At 42.3% G+C, this 22,274-nt stretch overlaps 1 protein-coding gene across 1 annotated transcript in view; it reads left to right on the plus strand.

Moving 5' to 3' along the window:
- Positions 1–301: 301 nt before the first annotated feature.
- The window catches only part of DBH (dopamine beta-hydroxylase), a 41,252-nt gene continuing 19,279 nt past the window's right edge, over positions 302–22,274 (plus strand). The window contains exons 1-5 of the mRNA XM_036752479.1: positions 302–361; positions 8,056–8,452; positions 14,788–14,934; positions 19,322–19,579; positions 20,497–20,673. Of these exons, the coding sequence (XP_036608374.1) occupies positions 8,069–8,452; positions 14,788–14,934; positions 19,322–19,579; positions 20,497–20,673 (966 nt within the window). The 5' untranslated portion in view covers positions 302–361; positions 8,056–8,068. The remainder of the gene's footprint in view (positions 362–8,055; positions 8,453–14,787; positions 14,935–19,321; positions 19,580–20,496; positions 20,674–22,274) is intronic.

Genomic DNA, 22,274 nt, shown 5'->3' on the forward strand with positions numbered 1-22,274 from the left:
AATATTAAAATTGATTTTAAATGAGGTTTCCCCTCCCCCCACCAAAGTCTCTTGCCTAGTAGAATTGAAAACAGTGTTTGCTTTTAGATATTGCAGCTGCCAGACGGGCCTAGCTCTGCTGCCTTTGAAAGTAATATTCACTGAAATATGGACTGAAATAGGAGAGAACTGGGCTTTGAGGGCAGAAGAAGGGAAGCTAGGGGAATTTGGGGGCTGCTGGTTTCCCTCGGCTGTGCTTCGACGTCAGCTTGAAAGGTCAGGGAGAGGTTGGTATCAAGAACACAGCTTGGTGAGCAGGGCACTTTGGCGTATACAGATGGGTGCTTTGGAAAGACCAGGGGTCCGAATTGGAACCATCAAGGTCAGTAACAGCTACTTAATACTATTATTTAGACCCGAGGGTTCAGACCTTGCTTCTTTAAAAATGTAGACACCAAAATCCAGCAAGGAAGTCTAATTAGCTCACTCTTCTAATCTCCTCTGTCTTTTGGGCCACTGGGCTGTTCCCTTCCCCTCCTCCATTACAGGATTTGATGCAGTCCATTTTTTAAATACCATTCACTCCTTAGGGCATTCATCCAATAAACATTTATTAAGCACCTGGTTTCAAATCCTGGGCAAGCTTTGTCCTGTCCTGGCAGCTAGTTGCAAATAGGTCTGGATAAGAATTAGTCCCAATCAAGTCACCAAGTGGGTGACCTATATGAAGACAAATGAGAATCCACTCCATTTGGTAAACATCTCGTGGCCTCAGTTTCCCCATTTGTAAAATGAGATTATTGGACTAGATGGCCTCTAAGGTCCCTTTCAGCTTTAAATCTATGATCCTATGACCTTTTATGTGTAATGCTCTGTCCTGAACCCTGGGAATGTTACCAAGTTCAATGAACCACTTTCCCCAGTCCAGTCCTACATCTGGGGGTATGTGGGGGAGTGCTTCCCTCTATCAATTTTTCTATAGAACTTGGAAATCAGCTGAATCATTCTACTCATGCTTCCAGCCTCCAGCTACTTAATCCTTGCAGGGAAGGAACACTGTGTTCTGTAGTCCAGAAGGGAGATGGGAGAAAGGCAAGCAGGACTAGGGTACCTGCTGAAGCTGATTATGGCCAGAGTAGGATGAGGGTGTGCTGCCTTCTCTTCTAGCTCCTCACTTCTGTCATTGCTGAAAAGTCAGAGAAAGAAACCTGAAGGCATAATCAGAGGCTCACCATTGCTGCTGCTAGGCAATGTGTGTCTTTTGTTTTCTAGTTGGAGTGAAGTGGGCAGGCTCTGGGACTGATTGGGTACCTAACAAGTGCTTGTGTGTTGTTGGTACACAGCAAATATTATGATTATGGTTGTGATCGTTAACCACGAGCAACCATGCTACCCTTTTCTCTATTGGGGGAGCAACTGAACAATGCACATCGTTCCAAACAGCGTCAGGCAGCATTCCACATGCATTTTTTAAAAGAGAACTGGATAAAAGGAAATAAAACATGGAACAAAAGGCAGCGGCTTTCTCTTATGTATGGTACAATCTTATTTAGAATTCTCCCCCTTCACTTAGTTTCCATTCTAGTCAAATTGACCTGCTGGTACTTGGTGTTCCAATGCTTTTGCATGGGTTGGTCCCCCACCACATCTAGTATATACTCCCTCTTCACCTCTTCCTCTCTGAATTGCTAGCTTCCTTCAAAACATTGATTGGGTACCATGTCCCATGGGAGGCCTTTCCTCATCCCTCCAATTATTAGCACTGTGTTTCCCTCTATTTTTTAAAAATAATATTTTATTTTTCCTCCATTACATGTAAGGATAATTTTTTAACATTCATTTAAAAAATTTGTCTTTATTTTTTAAAAAGTACTGATGTCTTTGGTTTTGTATCTAAAGTAATTTCAAGATAATCTTGTATTACTTGTCTGTATATAAATTGTACCCTACTAGTGAAATATAAGCTCAAATTCAAATCCGGCCTCAGACACTTGATACATGTACTAGCTGTGTGACCTTGGGCAAGTCACTTAACCCCAATTGCCTTGCCAAAAAGCAAAAAAAAAAAAAAGAAAAAGAAATATAAGCTCGATGAGACCACTAGCTCTTTTTTTCTGTCTTTGTGTCCCCAGAACCTAGCACAGTGTCCAGAACACAGTAGGCACTTATTAAATGTTTATTGCCTTGAACTGGAATGGATCAAGTCCCTTCTGTGTGCACTGGAGCGGACTTGATTTGTATCATGAGCCTGATAGTTAAATTTTCAGCATGAGCCTTTACAACTCAGAAATTGTAAATGTTACAAATTAGGGCTTAATTTATTGTTTTGTTGATTGTCTAGACTGAAGAAAGTCATGGAGAAAATGCAGATTAAACTTTAAAGTGTGTTATGGGTATATTTGTTTTTTCCTGGAGAGTTGGTTGTTAAATATTTATTTACACAGTGCTGGCAAGGCACAGATCAATCACTTAAACAATTAATCGACAAGTGTTTATTAAACATGTGCTATGTTCCAGGCTGTGCTAGGTACAGGGGATACAAAGAAAGCAAAAACACAAAAAACATTCTCTACCAACATTTGGCTAACCTAGACATTAATCACAAATATATTAGATGTTCTCCTTTCTTGGTCCATTGTTAACTTCTTTGAGTTAAATCCATATGACAAGGGTCGTTGGGCTACTTTAGAGTATTTTAATAAATCATTAATATAAAAAAATTAAATTGCTGTTTAGCCCAGGTTGTACTGTATGCTGATGTATGAAATGAGCCAAATTTAGTATTGTGTTAGGCCAATCTAGGAATGGATGGTGATTTTTATAGGATATTGGCTGGCTAGGTGGTTGTTGTTCAGTCGAATCCAATTCTTCATGACCCTATTTGGGGTTTCGTTAGCAGAGTGGCTTGCCATTTCCTTCCCTAACCCATTTTACAGATGAGGAACTGAGGCAAACAGGGTTAAGTGACTTGCCCAGGGTCACACAGCTACTAAGTGTCTTTGGCTGTATTTAAACACAGGTTTTTCTGACTTCAGGCCCAGCACTCTATCTACTGTGCCACTTAGTTGCCCTTTGGGCTAGGTTAGAAATTTGATTCCCAGGCTCCATTGTGTAGCTGCAGGTGGCAACATCCCTCCCCATCTCCCCAAAACTGACCAATTCACTTAAATGGGTGGCTACTGATTTCAAGCAGAATCAGTTGAGAGAATGTGGAATGCTGTCCATCCCCATTATTGGAGACATGACTTTGAAGCCATGCTTTACACGTGGTAGGTTGGTAATGCCATTTACGTGCTTTCAACCATTATCTGTTGGATATTTACCACATGCAACATACTGGGATTGTGCCAAGATAAAGGCTCAATCCCAACCTTCAAAGAGTTTATAGCCTAATAGAGGTGCAAAGATGGTACCTAGATAAATAAGTGAATTTGGGACTTGGAACGTATGGATATGTACTTGGTTTCCAAGATAGAAGATTAAGAAGGAAGTTTTGGGATGTGGTCATTAACCCACCTCAAAGGCCTACTTAGTTTTAGGGCAAAGTTCAGTTGGGGAAATTTGCTTCTGTCCTCACAAAGGATTCAATGACTCACTAACGCAGAAGGGAGAGAACTGCAAAATTAGCTGTTGTCTAATTTTGAGACTAGTAAGTTCAAAAGGAGGAAGGAGAATCCATCCAGAAATGACTTTTAATGTAAAAAAAGACGTTAATAAAACCTATTTTTAAACGAGAGAGAATGTTAATAACCAGGGAGATCAGAAAAGACCTCACAAGGGAGGTGACACCCAAGCTTTCCTTTGAAGGAAGCTAAGGGGCCTAGGAGGTATTAGTGAAGAGAGAATGAATTCCAGATATGGGGGACCCATTTGTGTAAAAGACACTAACTTTTGTAGCTCCCTCCCTTCCTTCTCTCTCTCTCCCTTCTCTAGTCATGAGCTATAGAACCTAGGAAAAAAACAGAGATAAGTCATAGCTCTAGAATGGGAAGGGTCCTTAGAAGCCAGCTAGTCCAATACCCATATGTTACAGTTGAAGAAACTGAGGCATGGGGAATTTAAGTGATGTGCAGAAGTAGTAAATACCAGGGGTGATATCTGAACCTGGGTCTGGAGGCTCTAGAATCTGTGATCTTTCCACTGTACCACAGAGACCCTCCTACCTGTTCTTTTGCCTAAAATTGAATTGGTCTTTGGGCCCTTGGAAATGCCTAAGCTTACTCAATCTTCATGATCACACAGAAGACACAATTGTTCCATTTTCTTAGAAATAGACTTCAAGGCAAACCAATTCCCCAGTACCACTTGCTCAAAGCCAGCTCTCTCCCCTAGGGGGCTTGTCAAGTGACGGTGCACCAGTCCGTGAAATTAACATTTTTTTTATTTCTTTAAAGACAAACTCCTTGAGTCTAGACTAACTTGGCCCTCTGTAATCGCTGATGTTTGATGTCATCTCAGGAGAGGTGGCAGGAAAAGAGATTTATAGAAGGCATGGATCTCTATGCCAAAGATCAAGTCTTAGATGACTGTGACTCAGCTTTCTCATAGAGTTTCTTAACCATTTTTTGGACCCTTTTGACAATCTGGTGAAACCCAATGTCTTTAATTGCATAAAACAAAATATAGAGGAAATCAATTATACTGAAAAACAGTGACTGAAATATTTTTTAAAAGCAAAACAAGTTCATGAATCCCAGGTTAAGAACCCTTGTGAACCAAAGAATGAGAAGGTGAGATCCAGTGAAAAACTGGTCTATAAGCCCTTGCTCAGGCATGTCCAAGTCTTTGCGACTCCATTTGGAGTTTTCTTGGCAGAGATACGGGAGTCATTTGCCATTTCCTTCTCCAGCTCATTTTACAGATGAGGAAACTGAGGCAAGGGGGACTAAGTGATTTGCCTGGGGTCACACAGCTAGGAAGTGTCTAAGGTCAGATTTGAACTCAGGAAGATGAATCTTACTGACTCCAGGCCCTAGCACTCTATGCACTAGTTGCTCCCCCATAAGTACTTATTGTATTCAATTTTCCTCCCTCACACATCCACATTTTTTCTACCTCTGTACCCTTGTTCCCACTGTTCCCTAGTCTAGACTGCTGTCCCTGCCCATTTTTAGTGCCCTGACCAAGCCAGCCCCATCTGTGAACACCTTCTCCCCTATGCGTAATCATCTTTGTTACCTCAACTCACATAACACTTTAGTTCTATTGCTCCTTAATGCACGTCTCATTGGATGATAGGTATCACAGTCATGCCTGGTTACATCTGATCTCTTTCTCAGACTGTGAACTCCATGCTGCAGGGATTGTGTCTTATGTAAACTTTGCCTCTTCCTTAGGGCCTAGCAAGGTGTGCTCTGTACATAGCAGGTGCTTAATAAATGGTGATTCTCTTGTTGGTATTTGTGATCTTGGCCCCCTGCCAGGTACTGAGGGGGAGAGAAAGTAAATATGAAACTGTTACAATATCATGAAACTAGCTAGAAAGAGAGGACTTTGCATGTGATCCCTGGCCTTGAGATGTTTACAGTGGCAGCAAGGAGACAAGACTAAACCATACAACGATGACTCAAAATGCAAATTAGTGTAGGGATATGTGATCACCTGATTACAAGTACACCCCAAACCCCAAAATGTTTTCATTTGATAGGCATGTATTAATTAATAGTTAGCATGAAGGGAGCTCTTTAACATTTACAAGGTTCTCTCTGCATCAGTTGATCATCCCATCTCTGGGAGGGAAGGAGTATTATTATTTATTCCCATTTTACAGATGAGGAAACTGAGGCAGATAGACGTTAAGTGACTTCCTGCTATGCATCTGTGACAGTCTTTGAACTCAGGTCTGCCTGCCTAAAAGTCCAGCCCTCTACCACTATATCCCTACTAGTTGCCTCCATAAATACTTGCTTTGTTTGGAACACTGTTTTCAATGCTGGGTATATAAAGACAAAATGGAAAACAATTTCTGTCCTTGAGGAACCTACATTTTATTGGGAGAAACAACACATAAACTGGGGAAATTTATGCTGAGCAAATAGAGTGGATGGGGGTGGGGTAGGGAAGTACTAATAACAGGAGAGATATGGAAAGGCATCTTTTTAAAAAAATTATTTGTTTAATTCTAAATTTAGCAAACACCAAAACCCCCAACATTTCCACATAAAAAGTAGAATAGAAAAAGCAGATGATATGTGAGACTATGAGTTTCTATTATATATAACTTACTTTTTCAAAAAGATTATGTAATAAATTCGGCATATTACTTTTCAAAGCAGTCTTGATGGTTTGTATTTCCCTCTGAACTTCCCCCATTCTCTTCTAGACATTAAAAAATGCTTCAATGACCCTCTTTTTTTTCTTTTTTGTTTTGACAACACTATCACTAGCTCCCTTCTCCATCCTCCCAAACAAACAAACAAAAAACCCCATAATACCTTCTACCAAATAAACACAGTCAGGCAGAACAAATTGCCATATTGGACCATGTTCAAAAATATGTTTCATTCTACACTGAAAGACCGTCACCTCTTGGTTGGGAGGTGGGTATCAAACTTCCTTATCAGTCTGCTGGAGTCCTGGTCGCCCACTTCCTCAAGCAAAGAAAGGCCTCTTAAAAGCTGACAAGATCACCAGGAGAGAATAGAGAGAGAAAATCCCATATTCAAGGTATTCAGCATGTCCCCTAACAATTCTAACAAGGTGAGGATGAGGAAGAATTCTAGGTGGGAAGGTGATGGGAGGGAGGAGGTTGGTGCTCTAGGACTTCAGAGGGGAGAGAGATCAGGAAGGACTGGAATGGTCAAGCAAGACTTCATGAAAGAGGAAGGACTTTATAGGTACACTTGAGGCAGGCAGAGGGAACAAGTGATGTTTCAGGGGTGTATTTGTTGACATGATAAAGCGAGACAGTCCAACTAGGAGGGAAGCTGAATAGTGGGAACTACCAGTATCTGACACCAGCTACTCAGGTAGCTAGAAAAGATGTTAGAGGTCAGCTATAGCACTTGATGTCTTTTCTTTGATGCTCATGACGTCCCTATAGGCTGGTGCCACTATTACCCCCATTTTAAAGATGAGAAAACAGAGGAAAGAAATTAAGTGACTTGCCCAGGGTGCTGCTTCCCAACTAGTTTAACCCCCCATTTTACAAGTGAGGAAACTGAGGCCCAAAGAAGTGACTTCCCCAGGATCCCAAGTAGTAAGTAGAAGAGCTAGGATTTGAAACTCATCTCTTTGATTCCAGATTCAGTATGCTTCCCACTGTAGTATAATTGTCTTAACGAGGTGTGAATTTGTACTCCAAAGATCAGACCTCAGAAAGCTCTGCCTCAGGGATTCAGCAACAAATAGCCAGACCCCTACTGAGACTGGCTAGTAGAGAAGTGGGGGAACCAGATTTTGAGGGCCTCCAGAGACCAAGGTTTAGAAGCAATGGAGCACAGAATGTGCAGTGGCAAGCACCTAATAATTAAGGTTCTTTAAAGTTCAGTGTGTCCACATCTGGAGCCAAATGGAGCCTTAAAGGAAACAGGAAAGATAATAGCCAGAAATAGTATAAGCCAACTATGGACCACAGAGCATGGCCCTACCTGAGCCTTTACTAGGTCCTGAGTTACAGAGAGCTTAGCTTGAAGACCAAAGGAGGGAGTGAAGAAGAGAGGGTTGGAGACAGAGAACACATATGGAGACAGAGAACACATGTGGAGACAAAGAGATGAAGAGGCAGAGACAGAGAGATAGAGATGGAGAGAGATTATCCGAAATTAGGATGTCAGGGGGTAAAGTTATGTACAACTCATAGCTTTTAGACTTCAAAAGAAGCCCAGTTTGAAGGTAAGTAAGCAGTTTCCTGGTCTAGCCATTCAAGGATATTTAAGAGACAATGAAATCAATTCAGTCTAGTTTAATTCCCTCTGATGATGTCCATGCACCATTATAGTCAATTAAAGAGGGGTAGAGAATGAAAAGCGTTTCGCCTGGGGCAGGGTAATGGGGAGGGGGGGGTCACCATGACAATTAAATTTCCCAGCAGGCAAATGTAATTATAAGACCCAACTTCCCCTTTCCCCCTCATAGGACTAAGGCATAAATGGCCACTGAGAGTCAGAGTTTATGCACCAGAATCATGCAAGCCCCTGGCAGCCACCACAGAAGAGCTTGGTGTCCCAGCTTCAAACTCCGAGAGGTGGCATCCATGTACTGCACCATGGTGGCCATTTTCTTCATCATCCTGGTGGCAGCTTTGCAGGGCACAGCTCCTCGAGAGAATCATTTCCCTTACAAGGTCCCCCTGGACCCCGAGGGCATCTTGGAGTTGTCCTGGAATATCAGCTATACAGAGGAGGTGATTTACTTCCAACTCCTAATCAAGGAGCTAAAATATGGGGTGATTTTTGGGATGTCCGACCGGGGTGAGTTTGACAATGCCGATCTAGTCGTGCTCTGGAGTAATGGAGAAAATTCCTATTTTGGGGTAAGTCTTGTCTTTCTAAGCTTTTCCCCTTTCAGGTGTCCAGTGATCCGCCCCTTCCTCTGTTTAGTCTCCCCTTCGTTGTAACAGAATCATATTAAAAGCGATAGAATGATTTGCTCACAGCCCTTCTTTTAGCTTCTCAAGTCAGTCTGGTGAAAAAGTTTATCACTTTTTTTTTGACGGTTGCTATTTTTACAGACTTTGGCTCATCAGCAAAATGGTGATGGAGAAAAAAATAAGAAGTATGCACACCTAAAAACCCATCCCTGCTAATTCATGGGCAACACATATACATTTAATCTGATATATGCACCCAATAGGTGGCATAAGAATTATAATTCCCACTTTACAGATGAGGAAAATAAGTCTCCAGGGGTCAAAGTGATTCATCCAGTGGTGGTCCAACAGTGCCATAGGAGGATCAACTGAAGGAGATGTTTAGTTTGGGAAATAGTGGGAAATGTGCGGTGGAGGAATAGCCATGAAAGCTGTCTTCAAGTATGTCAAGGGTGCTGTGTAGAAAGGATTAGACTTGACTGCTTGGCCCCAGAGGGCAGAAATAGGTGGAAGCTGCAGAGGCAGATTTCATCTTGATAGAAAGAAAAGTCTTCTAAGCATTAGAACTGTCCGAAAATGAAATGGGCTGCCTTCTAAGGGAATAAGTTCCCCTTTGTTCTAGGTCTTCAAGTATAGGCTGAGTGATCCTTTGTCTGGTATGTTAGTGGGATTCCTTTGTCAGGTGTGAGTTGGATGAGAGAACTCCTAAGTTTCCTTCTGTGGCTGTAATTCTTTCAACAGACACAATATAAAGCACCCCAAATTTAACAAATACATACATACGGACACACACAATGAACGATACACTCTAAACCCAACACAGATGAATGATCTGTAATACCTCAGATGAGCATATGTACACCCAATTACATAGCATATCCCAACTCCAACACACACACACACACACACACACACACACACACAAATGCAAGCAGTTCAGGAACATCTGGATAATCCATATATGTATATACATACACATACATATACATATATATATAAAATACACATGCACACACAAACAGGGTCAGAAAGAATTGAGTCCAAATCCTGTTTCAGAGACTAGCTGTATGATCCTGGGCAAGGCCCTTAACCCTTTCTCAGCCTCAGTCTCCTAATGGCACCTACCTCACAGATTTGTTGTAAGAATCAAATGACATAACGAATGTAAAGCACTTTATAAGCCTTCAAGACTGTGTAAGAACTCTCTATCGTCATTGTTGTTGTTCAGCTGTGTCTGACTCTGTGATCCTGTGGACCAAATTTCTCTGGGGTTTTCTTGGCAAACATACTAGAGTGATTTGTCATTTCCTTCTCCAGTTTTATATAGTCAGGGATTAAGTGACTTGCCCAGGGTCAGACAGCTAGTTAGTGTCTGGGGTCAGACTTGAATACTGGTCTTTTTGACTCCAGGCCCAGCATTATCTCCATTGCACCATCTAGCTGCCCTATCACACACACACACACACACACACACACACACACACACACAAGCACATTTCAAACTCAACACAGGGTGTACATTGTGGACACTGTGTATTGAGATATACAACTTATGTATTGAGATATACATCTCAAAGACAAATGAAGCCTAAATATCATCCATACTCTTGCCACTTATAAACCAACAAGGGGCCTGGACAGTCTAGATCAGGAATATTTGAAAGTCACCCAAACTTAAGCTAAAGAGCAGAGAACAGTGCAGAAATTCCCTTCCAGGTGAGTCATCCCTTCAACAAGTGTGGCCAAAGTTCCAGGAAGCTTCCACAGGTCACCTGCCCTATTTAACTGGTCCTTGCAGCTTCATGTAAGTATTTCTTGTCCCCTACCAGGCAAATGAATAAGCAAAAGCAGTGGCTTTCCGTGGTTTGGAAGCCATCTCTTTCCATGGAAACACACCAGGGGAGTGTTAAAACAAACCAGAGACAACTTTCCTTAGGAGAGAGCTGAGGATAACATTGACATTAACCACTTTTCTAATGGCAGCTTGGAAGGGTCGGTGTGAAACCTTGGGTCAGAGCAGGACAGGGCAATGCAGGGCAGGGCAGCTGTGGAGAGGGACTATGTGGCTGGTGCAGGTGGAAACTAATGCCCCTTGCCCCTCCCACCCCCAAAGCAGCAGGAACCTTGACTGCCCCTCAGCCTGATGCTCTTTCAAATGGCTCAGTGGGGATGTTACAGAACTATGACAAGATTACTGTTCCTTTCCTGGCAGCTTTTCCTCTGCTTGTCTCTTTCTGCTACAGTTAAAAGAGCCAAATCCACTTAACCTTTCTGCACACTCAGAGATTAATTTGCACAACAATTTCCTATTAAAACAAATGTCAGGCCTTTTATTTCCTCCTTTAACAATAAATTCTGCAGAGGCATTCTAGATTTTTTCTAAAGACTTTTTTTGCCTTTATTTAAAGTTAATCTTTTTGCATCTCAGCAACCCGTCCTTGTGAAATTATGAAAAAAAGAAAAGTTTTGTTTCCCTCTTTAAAACAAGAAAATATGTTTTGGCCCTTGGATGTGTGATTTAAAAGCAAAACTGAAAGCTGTGCCTGGGATATTTCTAGATGAGTATGGTTTCCTCTGAATGTGAAAGGCTCTGGTTTTTGGCATGGGGTTTTTATGCTACACTTTCTCTGCACTCTGGGGCAGTTGATAGCAATTGCCAACACATCGATGGGGGCCTTAGCTCAATATTCATGCTTGAACTAGGGATGTATGGAAAGAGGGCCTTGGCATTACTCTAAATGAGCATTAGAAATCATTGGAAGATTGAAATCATTACTGAGCACAATGCTTTGGCATACCCTAAGAGCAGAAATAGCATTTTAGCTTCAGAATGAACAAAACAGGAATCCTCCTGAGCAAAGCTCCCTGATATAGACCCTTAGAATTCTGTTCCTATAACCAGAGCCAGACCTCAGTAGGAATAGCAATCCCTCCTATTTGCCTGACACTTCATATATACTATCTCCTTCCCATCTTCTCTCATTCTCCTCCCCGGCTGCACTGTACTACCCTCCATTTCTCATTCTCCTCCAGCCCTCTCTCATCTCTTGGTCTTTGATCGCTTGGTCCCCTTGTTCTGAAATCCCACCTCCCACACTGTAAGCTGAAGTGCTTATCTTCCTTCAAGGCCTAATTCTAAACAACCAAGTTGCTGTCTCCTCTGTGGAGGCTTCCCTTCTGAGTTCCCCCTGCCTTACCTTAGGTGATGGGGAGACGTCCCTCCATTCTCAAATTTCTCATACTTCTTTGCCTGAGTCTTTCTCTCTCCCTCCCCATGCCCATCCCACCTCACCCCAAATGGATCGTGAGCTTCTTGGAAGCTTTGTGTCAGACCTAGCTTTGTATCTCCTGCATGGGAGTGGCTAGGCGATACAGTGGACAGAGCACCGGCCCTAGAGTCAGGAAGAACTGAGTCCAAATCCAACCTCAGATATTTAATAGCTGTGTGACTCTGGGCAAGTCACTGAACCTGTTTGCCTCAGTTTCCTCATCTGTAAAATGAGCTGGAGAAGGAAAGGGCAAACCACTCTAGTATTTTTGCCAAGAAAACCCTAAATAAGATCATGAAGAGTCAGACCCGATTGAACAACAATTTCCTGCATGCTGTCTTGCACATAGTAGGATCATTAATCTGAAGCTGGAAGGACCCTCAGAGGATACCAAGTCAGAGGCCCTCTACTGGGGATTCCTTTTGTATCTGGACTCAGCTAGATGGTTCAACTCTCCAATTCTGTTCAATTCCAATCCCATTACTACCCCTCTTGTTTTACAGACAAGGAAAACAAAGTCTAGGGAGATTAGGGGTTTTGCTAAAGGTTGCCCAGGTAGTAAGTGTAAATGATGGGCTTTGAACCCAGGCCTGCTGATTTCAGAGCCATCACACCATACTTGTAATGGTCAGTTTAATTGCATTGAGATGAAATGAAGGCTGACAAAGAAAGTCTCTTTAATGATGGAGTGTCAGGACTTAGGGAGACATTTTCAGCCAAGGAGAGTTTTCAGGGCCCCCTCCAATAATACCACACAAGCAGCCCTCTAACAACAACATGAATAGGGATTTGTGATTTCATTGTTACGGATAATCTCCAGAGGAGAAAATGTCTTCTGTGAATGCAGGTCAACTTAGTCTCTGCATCTTATAGTGGTGAGAGCTGCCTAGATTAGAAGTGGTAAACGTGCTTCCCTTCCCATTGCAGATCAGAGTAAGATGCATCTGGGAAATATTGAACAAAATAAACGGAAAAGTCATGAAACGTAGATAATAATAATATGTGGTTTTCTTTTTTTAAAAATTTATTGTAGACTTAAACACCAGAACACAAATACAGAATAAAAGAAGAAACAGAGAAAAGAAACAAAAACATAAGATAAACTTAAATATTGGAACTTAAATAGAAAGTAAAAAAGAAAAAAAAGCACGTCATGTGCATAGCAGAACATGAGAGGCTTCAAAATATGTAACAAATTTTCATTTCAAGAAAGCCTGTATGATAAATAATATCTGTTGTATTGAAAACTGTCCATGTTTTCTTTGCTCTCTTGTAAGGTTTCTTTTATTCTCTGCTGTGAACTTTTTTACTTTGTTCTTTTTTTCCCGCTCCCCCAGCATGTGGTTTTCTAAATCAAAATGCAGCCCACGAGGTCCTTATGTACTGTTTAGTCACTTCCATTGGAATCCAATATGCTGGCCTAGAACACGGAGAGATGATATGACTTGTCCAGGGTCACACAGCTAGTAAGTGTCTGGGGCTGGATTTGAACTCACGAAGATGAGTCTTTTTGGCTCCAGGCCTGATGTTCTATCTGCTGAGTCATCAAACTGCCCAATAATGTACATATCGAATGGCATAATAGAGAACTGGTATTGGAGGCAGGAAGACCCAGGTTCAAGTTCTGCCCTGACACATACTGCCTGCGTGACCCTGGACAAGTCATATGATCTTTCAGCACTCTAGGACAGTGTCTCTATTATATATAAATATATATGTGTGTATGCATATACATATATACACACATTTATTTAAACTTTAAATAAAGACAGAAAAAGAATCTTTAGAGATTTCAGCTAAAAAAATCTAGAATGCCTTTGCTGAATTTGTTGTTAAAGGAGGAAATAAATAGCCTGGATCTGACATTTGTTTTAATAGGAAATTTTTGAGCAAATTAATTTTATAGCATATTCATATATACACATATTTATAAATGTGTGTATGCATATGCAAACATATACATGCATGTGTGTGTGTATATAAATATACATCTATGCACACATATACATGTGTATATACATATATGAACACACGTTTATACATTTCCCAAAGTCTTGGTGCAATTTAGACTTTAATAAGCTTAAAATTGCACTAAGAACTTTGGTACGCTCTTTAACCTTCGTGAAGAACTTTACATCCATCCTCTCATTTGAGACTCATAAAAATAGCCCTTTGAGACAGATATTACAATCCCCATTTCATAGATGAGAGAACCGATGCTCAGAACAGTTAAATGACTTCTCTGTGGCCACAAAACTATTAAGGACCATGGTTGAGAATAAAATCGAGGTTTTCTTGGCTTCAGATCCTACCTTCTCTTCACTACAACACTGCCCCGCTGAGGATGCTGCTGGAATCAGGACACTGGGGTTCTAGCCCTGCTTCTGCCATAGACTCCCTCTGTGAGACATGAGACAGACAAATCACTTCTCTCTGGGTCTCAGTTTCTTCATCTGTAAAATGGAGGAATTGAATCTGTTGATATCTAAGGCCCCCTTAGTAAGCAGACACTTACTAGCTGTGTGACCCTGGTCAAGTCACTTATCCCTGTTTACCTCAGGTTCCTCATCTGTAAAATGAGCTAGAGAAGGAAATGGCAAACCACTCCAGGAACTCTGCCAAGAAAACCCCAAATGGGGTCATGAAGAGTCTGACGTGACTGAAACGACTGAACAACAACAACAAAAAGGCTGCTTTTAAGTACTAAAATGCTCAGGCTCCATACTTGTGAGGCTAGCTAGAATAATAATCATGACAGCCCTTGAAAGTTTGCATTTTTTGTAAATATTGCCTCTTACAACAACCCTGGGAGGCAGGTGCCATTATCCCCACTTTTTAATTCAGGAAACTGAGACAGACAGAGGTTCGGAGTCTTGCTCAGGCTCACACAGCTAGCCAATGTCCGAGGCTGGTTTGAATGCATGTCTTCCTGCCTCCAGGTCCAGCACTACCTAGCTGCCTCTTATTTTCAAGGTAGCTCCTGTTTTCTGACTGTGTTTCTTTTGGCAGGATGCATGGAGTGATGCAAAGGGGCAGATCCATCTTGATTCCCAACAGGATTACCAGCTTTTCAAAGCTCAGAAGACTTCTAGAGGACTCTTCCTTCTTCTTAAGAGGCCCTTCAGCACCTGTGACCCTAGAGATTATCTCATTGAGGTGAGCTAAGGCCTTTCTCTGCAGAGGAAAGATGTGGCTGGGCATGAAAGCCTGAGCCACAGCGAACACCTTTACCCCTGCCTCAGAAGGATGATTAGGCCTGGCTGCCTATTCAAAGTATTGTTGCCAGTGGAGTTTTCATTAGCTCTCTTCCTGGGCAGGTGAGAAGTTGGCTGCAGATTTGAGGAAACCTCCTGGGGAACCTCCCCTCCAAAGATGACAGCTCAGAGACAATGTGGAGGGGTGAGAGGTGGCCCAGAGAGAGTTCATCAATTTAATAGGGTTAGAGGACATTTTCTTAGAAAAAGCAACATTGACTCCTAACATTGGTCACTGTGGCAGAGAAGGTCCTTAACTAGAGGTCTTTTAATCCATGCCCATGTAATCTCAATTGCTTACAGAGCAAGGTTCTAGAGCAGGGGTGGGGAACCTGCAGCCTCGAGGCCACATGTGGACCTCTAGGTCCTCAAGTGTGGCCCTTTGAATCCAAACTTCACAGAACAAATCCCCTTAATAAAAGGATTTGTTCAATAAAACTTGGACTCAGTCAAAAGGCTGCACTTGAGGACCTAGAAGACCACAAGTGGCCCTGAGGCTGCAGGTTCCCCACCCCTGTTCTAGAGCCTTTGCTTGAGCTTCAATCAACCCTATTTCATTTTCCTGCCCTCCATATGTTTTGTTCTCCAATCGAATTGTTCTTCACTCTGACCCCCTGAACACCACCCCAAGCTTTCTCACCTGCATGCAGGCTGTGGCCATGTGCTAGGAATGCTTTCCCTCCCCCTCTATAACTATTGAATACGCATCCTTTAAATCGCAGTTCCAGCAGTGCCTCTTTCACAAACGCTTCCCCCATTCCCTGGCTTGATAATGGCCTTCTCCTGGACCTCACATAACACTCCATGCTCCTCTCCACCCCTTGTCAGGTAATACTGGCTATTGCAATCATCTGAGTTTCTCTCTTAGCTCCATATGAGACTCTAAGTTTCACGAGGTCAGGGATCTTGTCTTATCTAAATTTCATACTTAATCCAAGGCCCAATCCAGTGCTGTGCACACAATGCAGGTTTAACAAATGTCCATTGAATGAATACATGTGATCACCGAAGTGGTTTGTCTTCTCCGTCTCCTTCCATCCTCCCCCTGTTCTCAAAACACCCTCAGTCATAGGGGAGGAACATGTCCATCTAGTTTTCATAGGATGTTAGGATAATAGATTTAGAGATGGAAGGGACTTCAGAGGTCCAGTACAACCTCCTCATTTTGCAGATGTGGAAACTGAGACCCTGAGAGGTTAAATGACTTGACCAAAGAGACCCAGTAGGTGACAGGGGCAGGATTTGAACCCAGGTCCTTTGACTTCAAATGTGGTGTTCTTTCCATTATATCGTAATTTAATTCAACATTATTGAACTCTATCTCTTAATACACATAGTAGGAAGTGATCTTTTCCCCTCCTCCCCTCTCCTCTCTTCTCCTCTCCTTTCCTCCCCTCCCCTTTCTTCCCCTCTCCTCTCTTCCCCTCTCCTCTCCTCTATTTTCCTCCCCTCCCCTCTCCTCTACTCCTTTCCTTTGTTTGAAAGCACTTGTTATCTCTTTAAGATAACTGTTCTATCCTATCCCCTATTATCCTATCCCAACCTAGCCTATCCCATCCCTTCCTATCCTGTGTATTTTTAGATTCTACACTGTAGGCAGCAGTGTGGCAGATAGAGTGTTATTGACTTGGAATCAGGAATTCAATTCGTTTCAATAAGCACTTATTAAGAACCTACAGCATGCCATGGCAAGAGACACAAAGACAAAACCAAAATATTTTCTGCCCTTAAGAAGCTTACGGATTCTATTGGGGAGAACGAGATAAACATAGATAATTAAACCCAAAACATATAAGAAGTAAATACAAAGTAATGATGGAGGACAGGAAGAGCTGGGTTCAAATCCTCCTCTGACATTTATTGGCTATATGACATCTGTGTGACTCAAGTGACTCCATAGAACTTAGCCTCTAACTGACAAGCTGCAGTCTGTATGGCTGGAAGGAGCTCTTGACAATGACCAGTCAATCAATCAATCTTTAGGAAGCACCTACTGTGTGCCAGGCATTGTGTGAGGTGTGGAGGATACAAGTGCAGAGAATGAAACAACCCTTACCCCAAATCAGCTTGCCTTCTCTTCATGATGGAATCACTAATCCTTTGGATATTTACATATATTCCATATTGCATTCCAGTCCTCATATATGTATGTGTTGTATGCCTCTGGGCAGATTGAAAGAGCCACTCAGGCAAGGCCTGTCTTAGTCGCTTTCATAAATCTTGCAGTGTCCAGAAAAAGGCTCTGCACATAACAGACATTGAGTAAGTGGTTGTTGAAGAAATGAATGGATGAGCACCTACTACGAGTAGGCATCTGTGACAGGGACACGGAGAGAAATAAGACATGCCCCTGATTTCAAAGACCTCGAAGTGCAGTAGGGAGATAAGGAACACACCCCAAATGATGAGGATACGAAGCAGGAACAAAATGCCACTGAAGCTCAGATGAAGGAGATATCACTTCCCAAAAGTGAGGGATCAGGGAGGGCAGCACAGAACCTTCATGGAAAGGGGACCCTTTGAACTTGAAGGGGAGGTAGGATTTGAACAGGTGGAGTCTGACTGGGTGGGGAGGGAGGGCATTCTCACTATGGGAAATAGTGTTAGCTAAGCTACTTGCTCTTGTTCAGTTGTGTGTGACTCTCTGTGACCCCATTTGAGGTTTTCTTGCAAAGATATTGGAATGGTTTGCAATTTCCTTCTCCGGCTTATTTTACACATGAGGAAACTGAGGCAAACAGGGTTAAGTGACTTGTCCAGGGTCACATAGCTAGTCTGAGGACACATTTGAACTCAGGAAGGTGAATCTTCCTGATTCCAGGCCTCGTGCTCTATCCACTGCACCACCCAGCTGCCTGTAGCTGAACCACAGTGGTAGCCAAATGCAGTATGAGTTCAGGGAACTGTGAGTAATCCATTTTTCTTGGGGACTAAAGTATGTGAAAGGAAATAATAGGAGATAAAGTAGATAGAAACTGAAATATATTGATGTAATTTCTAAGCAATGCCTTAAATATAATAACCCTACTTTTAATATACTCAGCAAAATGATAAAAATTGATCTTCAATTCTCACTCTGGCTGAGCTTCAGTGTCTGTCTCTTTCTCTACCTCTCCATCTTTGTCTCTCTATCTCTCTTTTTTCTCTTCTACCCCAGTAGCCCAGACAGTTGTTCAAAGGCTACAAAAGTAAGATGTTGAAGATTTTAAAAAAGCTCATAGGCTCATCCCTCTGGAACCGAAAGGGACCTCAGAATTCATCTAATCCAATCCCCACCCTTAGAGATGAGGAAACTGAGGCCCAGAGAAGCAGGCTTAATGACTTGCCCAAAGTCCTACAAATAGTGAGCATCAGAGGTGTGACTTGAACCCAGACCCTCTGAGTCCAGGGCCAATTCTCTTTCCAATGTACTTTCAGTTCAATCAAATATTTATTGCATTTTTTCTACATGCTATAATACACTGACACACAAGAAAATGATAAGACCCAGTCACTGCCCTTTGGGAGATTACCAGTCAATAACTCACTCTGGGACCTATTTCTGTCCTCATCTGGTTCTTTGTTTACCATAACATAAAATGAAAAGGGTCTGATTAAGTGATCTGTAAGATCTATTTCATTCGGTGAGCTGATATAGTTGGGGAGATAAGATTTACTCACATAAAACAATTGGAGGTCTGCACAGAGACAGACTATCCTGTATTTTTGGCACAGACAGCCAATGTTAGAGGAAAGGATGTCAGCCCAGGCTTTGCTCATGCTAGACCATTCAGATTGGCATCTACTTCTTTAGAAAGCCAGGAACCATGAATGTTCCAAGAAGGTCAAATTAGGGGTGTAAGATAGTTGTGGGGTGGTGAGGACCAGAAACATCATTCAGTCACACAGGTAGACAGAATAGCCAACCAAGGTCATTAAACATTAAGTGCCTACTATGTGCCAGGCTCTGCATTAAGTGATGAGATTATAAATACAAAAAAGAGAGTCTTTGCCCTTGAAGAACTTACAATCTAATAAAGACAATACACAAAAGGAAGAGGGGAGTTTGGGGAGGAAGAAGAAAGGGAAGAAGAAGACATGATGGAGACTTCTGGAGGAGTGCAGTGGGATGAGAAATGAAGGGACAGCTGGACTGGGTGCCATGTTTAAATAAAGGTTCTGGGAGGGACTCTCCATTCTCCTCAAGTCTGAGGGAAAGATCCTAAGGGTAGGGTACTGATGGGGTATGAAATCCAGGGCTGAAATGATGAGTGTATCTGTGACACTGGCATTCTGTGTTTCTATGGCAGGATGGCACCATACACTTGGTGTATGGGTTTCTTGATGAGCCATTCCCTTCCCTGGAGGCCATCAACACATCTGCCATTCAGAAGGGGCTTCAACGAGTACAGCTTCTAAAGCCTAACATCTCCATCCCTGAAATGCCTCCTGATGTGAACACCATGGAAATAACAGCCCCAAATGTCACCATTCCCAACCAAGAAACAACGTACTGGTGCTACATAAAAGAACTCCCAGATGACTTTTCTCGGCATCATATTGTCATGGTAAGGAAGGGAAGGCAAACGGTGCCCTCAGCAATTGTCCATTGGACTCCGAGATAGGCGTCCATGGTCTTTGCCCTGAATCTGCTCATGCCCAGCCCCAACCCCACCCCATGATCTACTAAAGGAAGATAGATGAGTTATCTTGTCCCCCTAGACCTCATCTTCTAGGGATTGAGGGCCAACCAGGGTAGTCTTGAACTCAGATGTCCAGTGATGACACCCCTGTTTTGGAGCTGTTTAGAGTCCTAAGGCAAGTTACTTCATTTAAAGTCCATTTTCTGGTCACAGGACTCATTTCATCTTCTTCACCTGTGCCTTACTTCCTGTCTTGAACTATACTGACCTGCCCTTAATAGGCTTAACCCCTGCAGTCCAACAACTACTATATTACAGATGATCCATCCATTTTAATCTATCTATTCTCTTGGAGAATCACAAAATGTTAGAACTGGTAGTGACCTTAGAGATCCTTTAGTCTACTCCCTTCGTTTTACCAGTAAGAATTTCTGCTCAGAGGGAGTAAGGTCCAAGGGGCAATTTCTTGCCCAAAGTCCCACAGGGAGTCAGTGACAGAGCAGGGACTAGCACCCAAGCCTGAGGACTCTCAGCTTGTTGTGGTTGTTGTTAGACTTTTGTTTTCAAAGAGGACCAATGATGTCAAGGGTGATGTCTTGACCTGTGCATGAATTGAATTTAAGTGAGGCAGAGTCGCATAAAGTTTTTGCAGTGTTTCTCTTATCGACTTTTCCTGGGCAAGATAAAGGAAGACACAGCGATGCCAGGGGTGACACTTGTCTAAGAGATCTTTATTCTCCAGGGAAGGCAAAAAAGGGGCTCAGGTCAAGGGTGGAGGAGGGTCAGGAATAGTGAGGTTACTCTGTGACTCATTGTGTCTGTCCTCTGAGTGATCTCTGCAGTACGAGCCCATCATTACCAAGGGCAATGAAGCCCTCGTCCACCACATGGAGGTCTTTCAATGTGCTGCGGAGTTTGAGACCTTCCCACACTTCAATGGGCCCTGTGATTCAAAGATGAAACCTGAACGGCTGAACTACTGCAGACACGTGTTGGCTGCCTGGGCCTTAGGAGCCAAGGTGCGTGAGGAGATTGGTTATAATAATGAACCACTCTTGCTTAAGGTTTCTTTCCCTCTCCCCCATTAATTCTATAATTAATTTTATAATTAGTATATGGTATAAACACCAATTAGTAAAAACACCGATTCTATAATTTTCTCACCAATAATCATAACAACAACAATAATATGGCAGCTTCCATCTGCATGACACTTTTAGGTTTGTAGAACTCTGCACGTGTATCATCTGATTTAGTCCTTGGAGTGTTGTTGCAAGGAAGATATTGCAGGGATCATGGTTCTTGCTGTTGCTGCTGTTCCTGTTATCCCCATGAATGAATGAATAAATGAATGAACGAATGAAAAAGTCTTTATTAAGCAGTCACCATATGCAAAGCACCATGTGAAGTGCTTATTAAGCTGAAATGTTTTTTTTTTCATTCCTTTATGAATTCTACAGATGAGCAATCTAAGACACAGAGAGACCTAGGGTACTTGAGGACAGAACTAAAAGGGACCTTGGGAGTAATTTTATTTTATTTTTATTTTATTGGCGAGGAAATCAAATCCCAGAGATCTTTAATGGTTTTCCGAAGGTGACACCGGTAGTAAATGCACGTGATGGGATTTGAACCCAATTCTCCTCTGACTTCAAATCCAATGACTAATCTGTGATCACTCAGTTACTAAGAGGCAGAGGCAGAATCTGAACTCAGGTCTTTTTTTTTTTTTTTTACTTCAAATAAGGGAGATAGTAGGTCCGACAAGCAAGAGACAGGGGAGGCCTAATAAGTAAAGGAGAAGGTTGGCCCAGTGATGAAGGAGAGAGTAGGCCCAACGAACAAGGGAGAGGGAAGGCCCAACAAAATAGAGGGAGAGCAAATAGTAACAGGTGGTTTCAATCAATAAGCATTTTTTAAACTCCTACTCTTTCTGGAGGCAATGTGTTAGGTGCTTGGAATAAAAATACAAAGGATGAAACAGTATGTGCTCTCAAGGAGATTACATTTTAGGAGGAGAGGAGAAGAGGAGGAAGACTGGAAGAAGTTTGGAAGGTATCATAAGGTCCTCCCGTCTGTTTCACTAGGTTGTGTACCTCTAACTTCACCATTCCTTTGGTTCATGGAGCCCTTTTGGTCTTCAAGGGTCTCTTAAAAATGCTTTCTTTTTTGCTAACTTTACAATTTCTTGTGTATTAGTCTCATCTCCTCAGTATGGGGATAGGGACCCTGTTTTATATGTGTTTATATTCCACTTTAGTGCCTAGTACAGTGCTAAGCATGTTGGTGCTTGTTGGCTGAATGAATAGGAAAAACAGATTATGGGGAACCTGAGGACAGAGACCGTGCTGTCTTTGTATACTCTCCATAATACTGTAGATTGTAGTGCCTTATACATGGTAGCCCAGCCACACATATGAGACTAAATGGGAGAAGTAACAGCTGTCTACTTTGCAACTTAGCCGAAGGCTGCCCTGGATAGGGGCGTGGGAGGGTGTACTTGGGGAGGGAAGGCTCATTATGGTCTTTATGTTCCTATGTCTAAGTTTCTATCTATGCATGATATGGGCAATAGAACTGTTGTTCAATGTGGGTAGAAATCACCCTATTTTCAGACGAC

This window comes from Trichosurus vulpecula, chromosome 3 (assembly GCF_011100635.1).
Source record: "Trichosurus vulpecula isolate mTriVul1 chromosome 3, mTriVul1.pri, whole genome shotgun sequence".
Lineage (NCBI taxonomy): Eukaryota > Metazoa > Chordata > Mammalia > Diprotodontia > Phalangeridae > Trichosurus > Trichosurus vulpecula.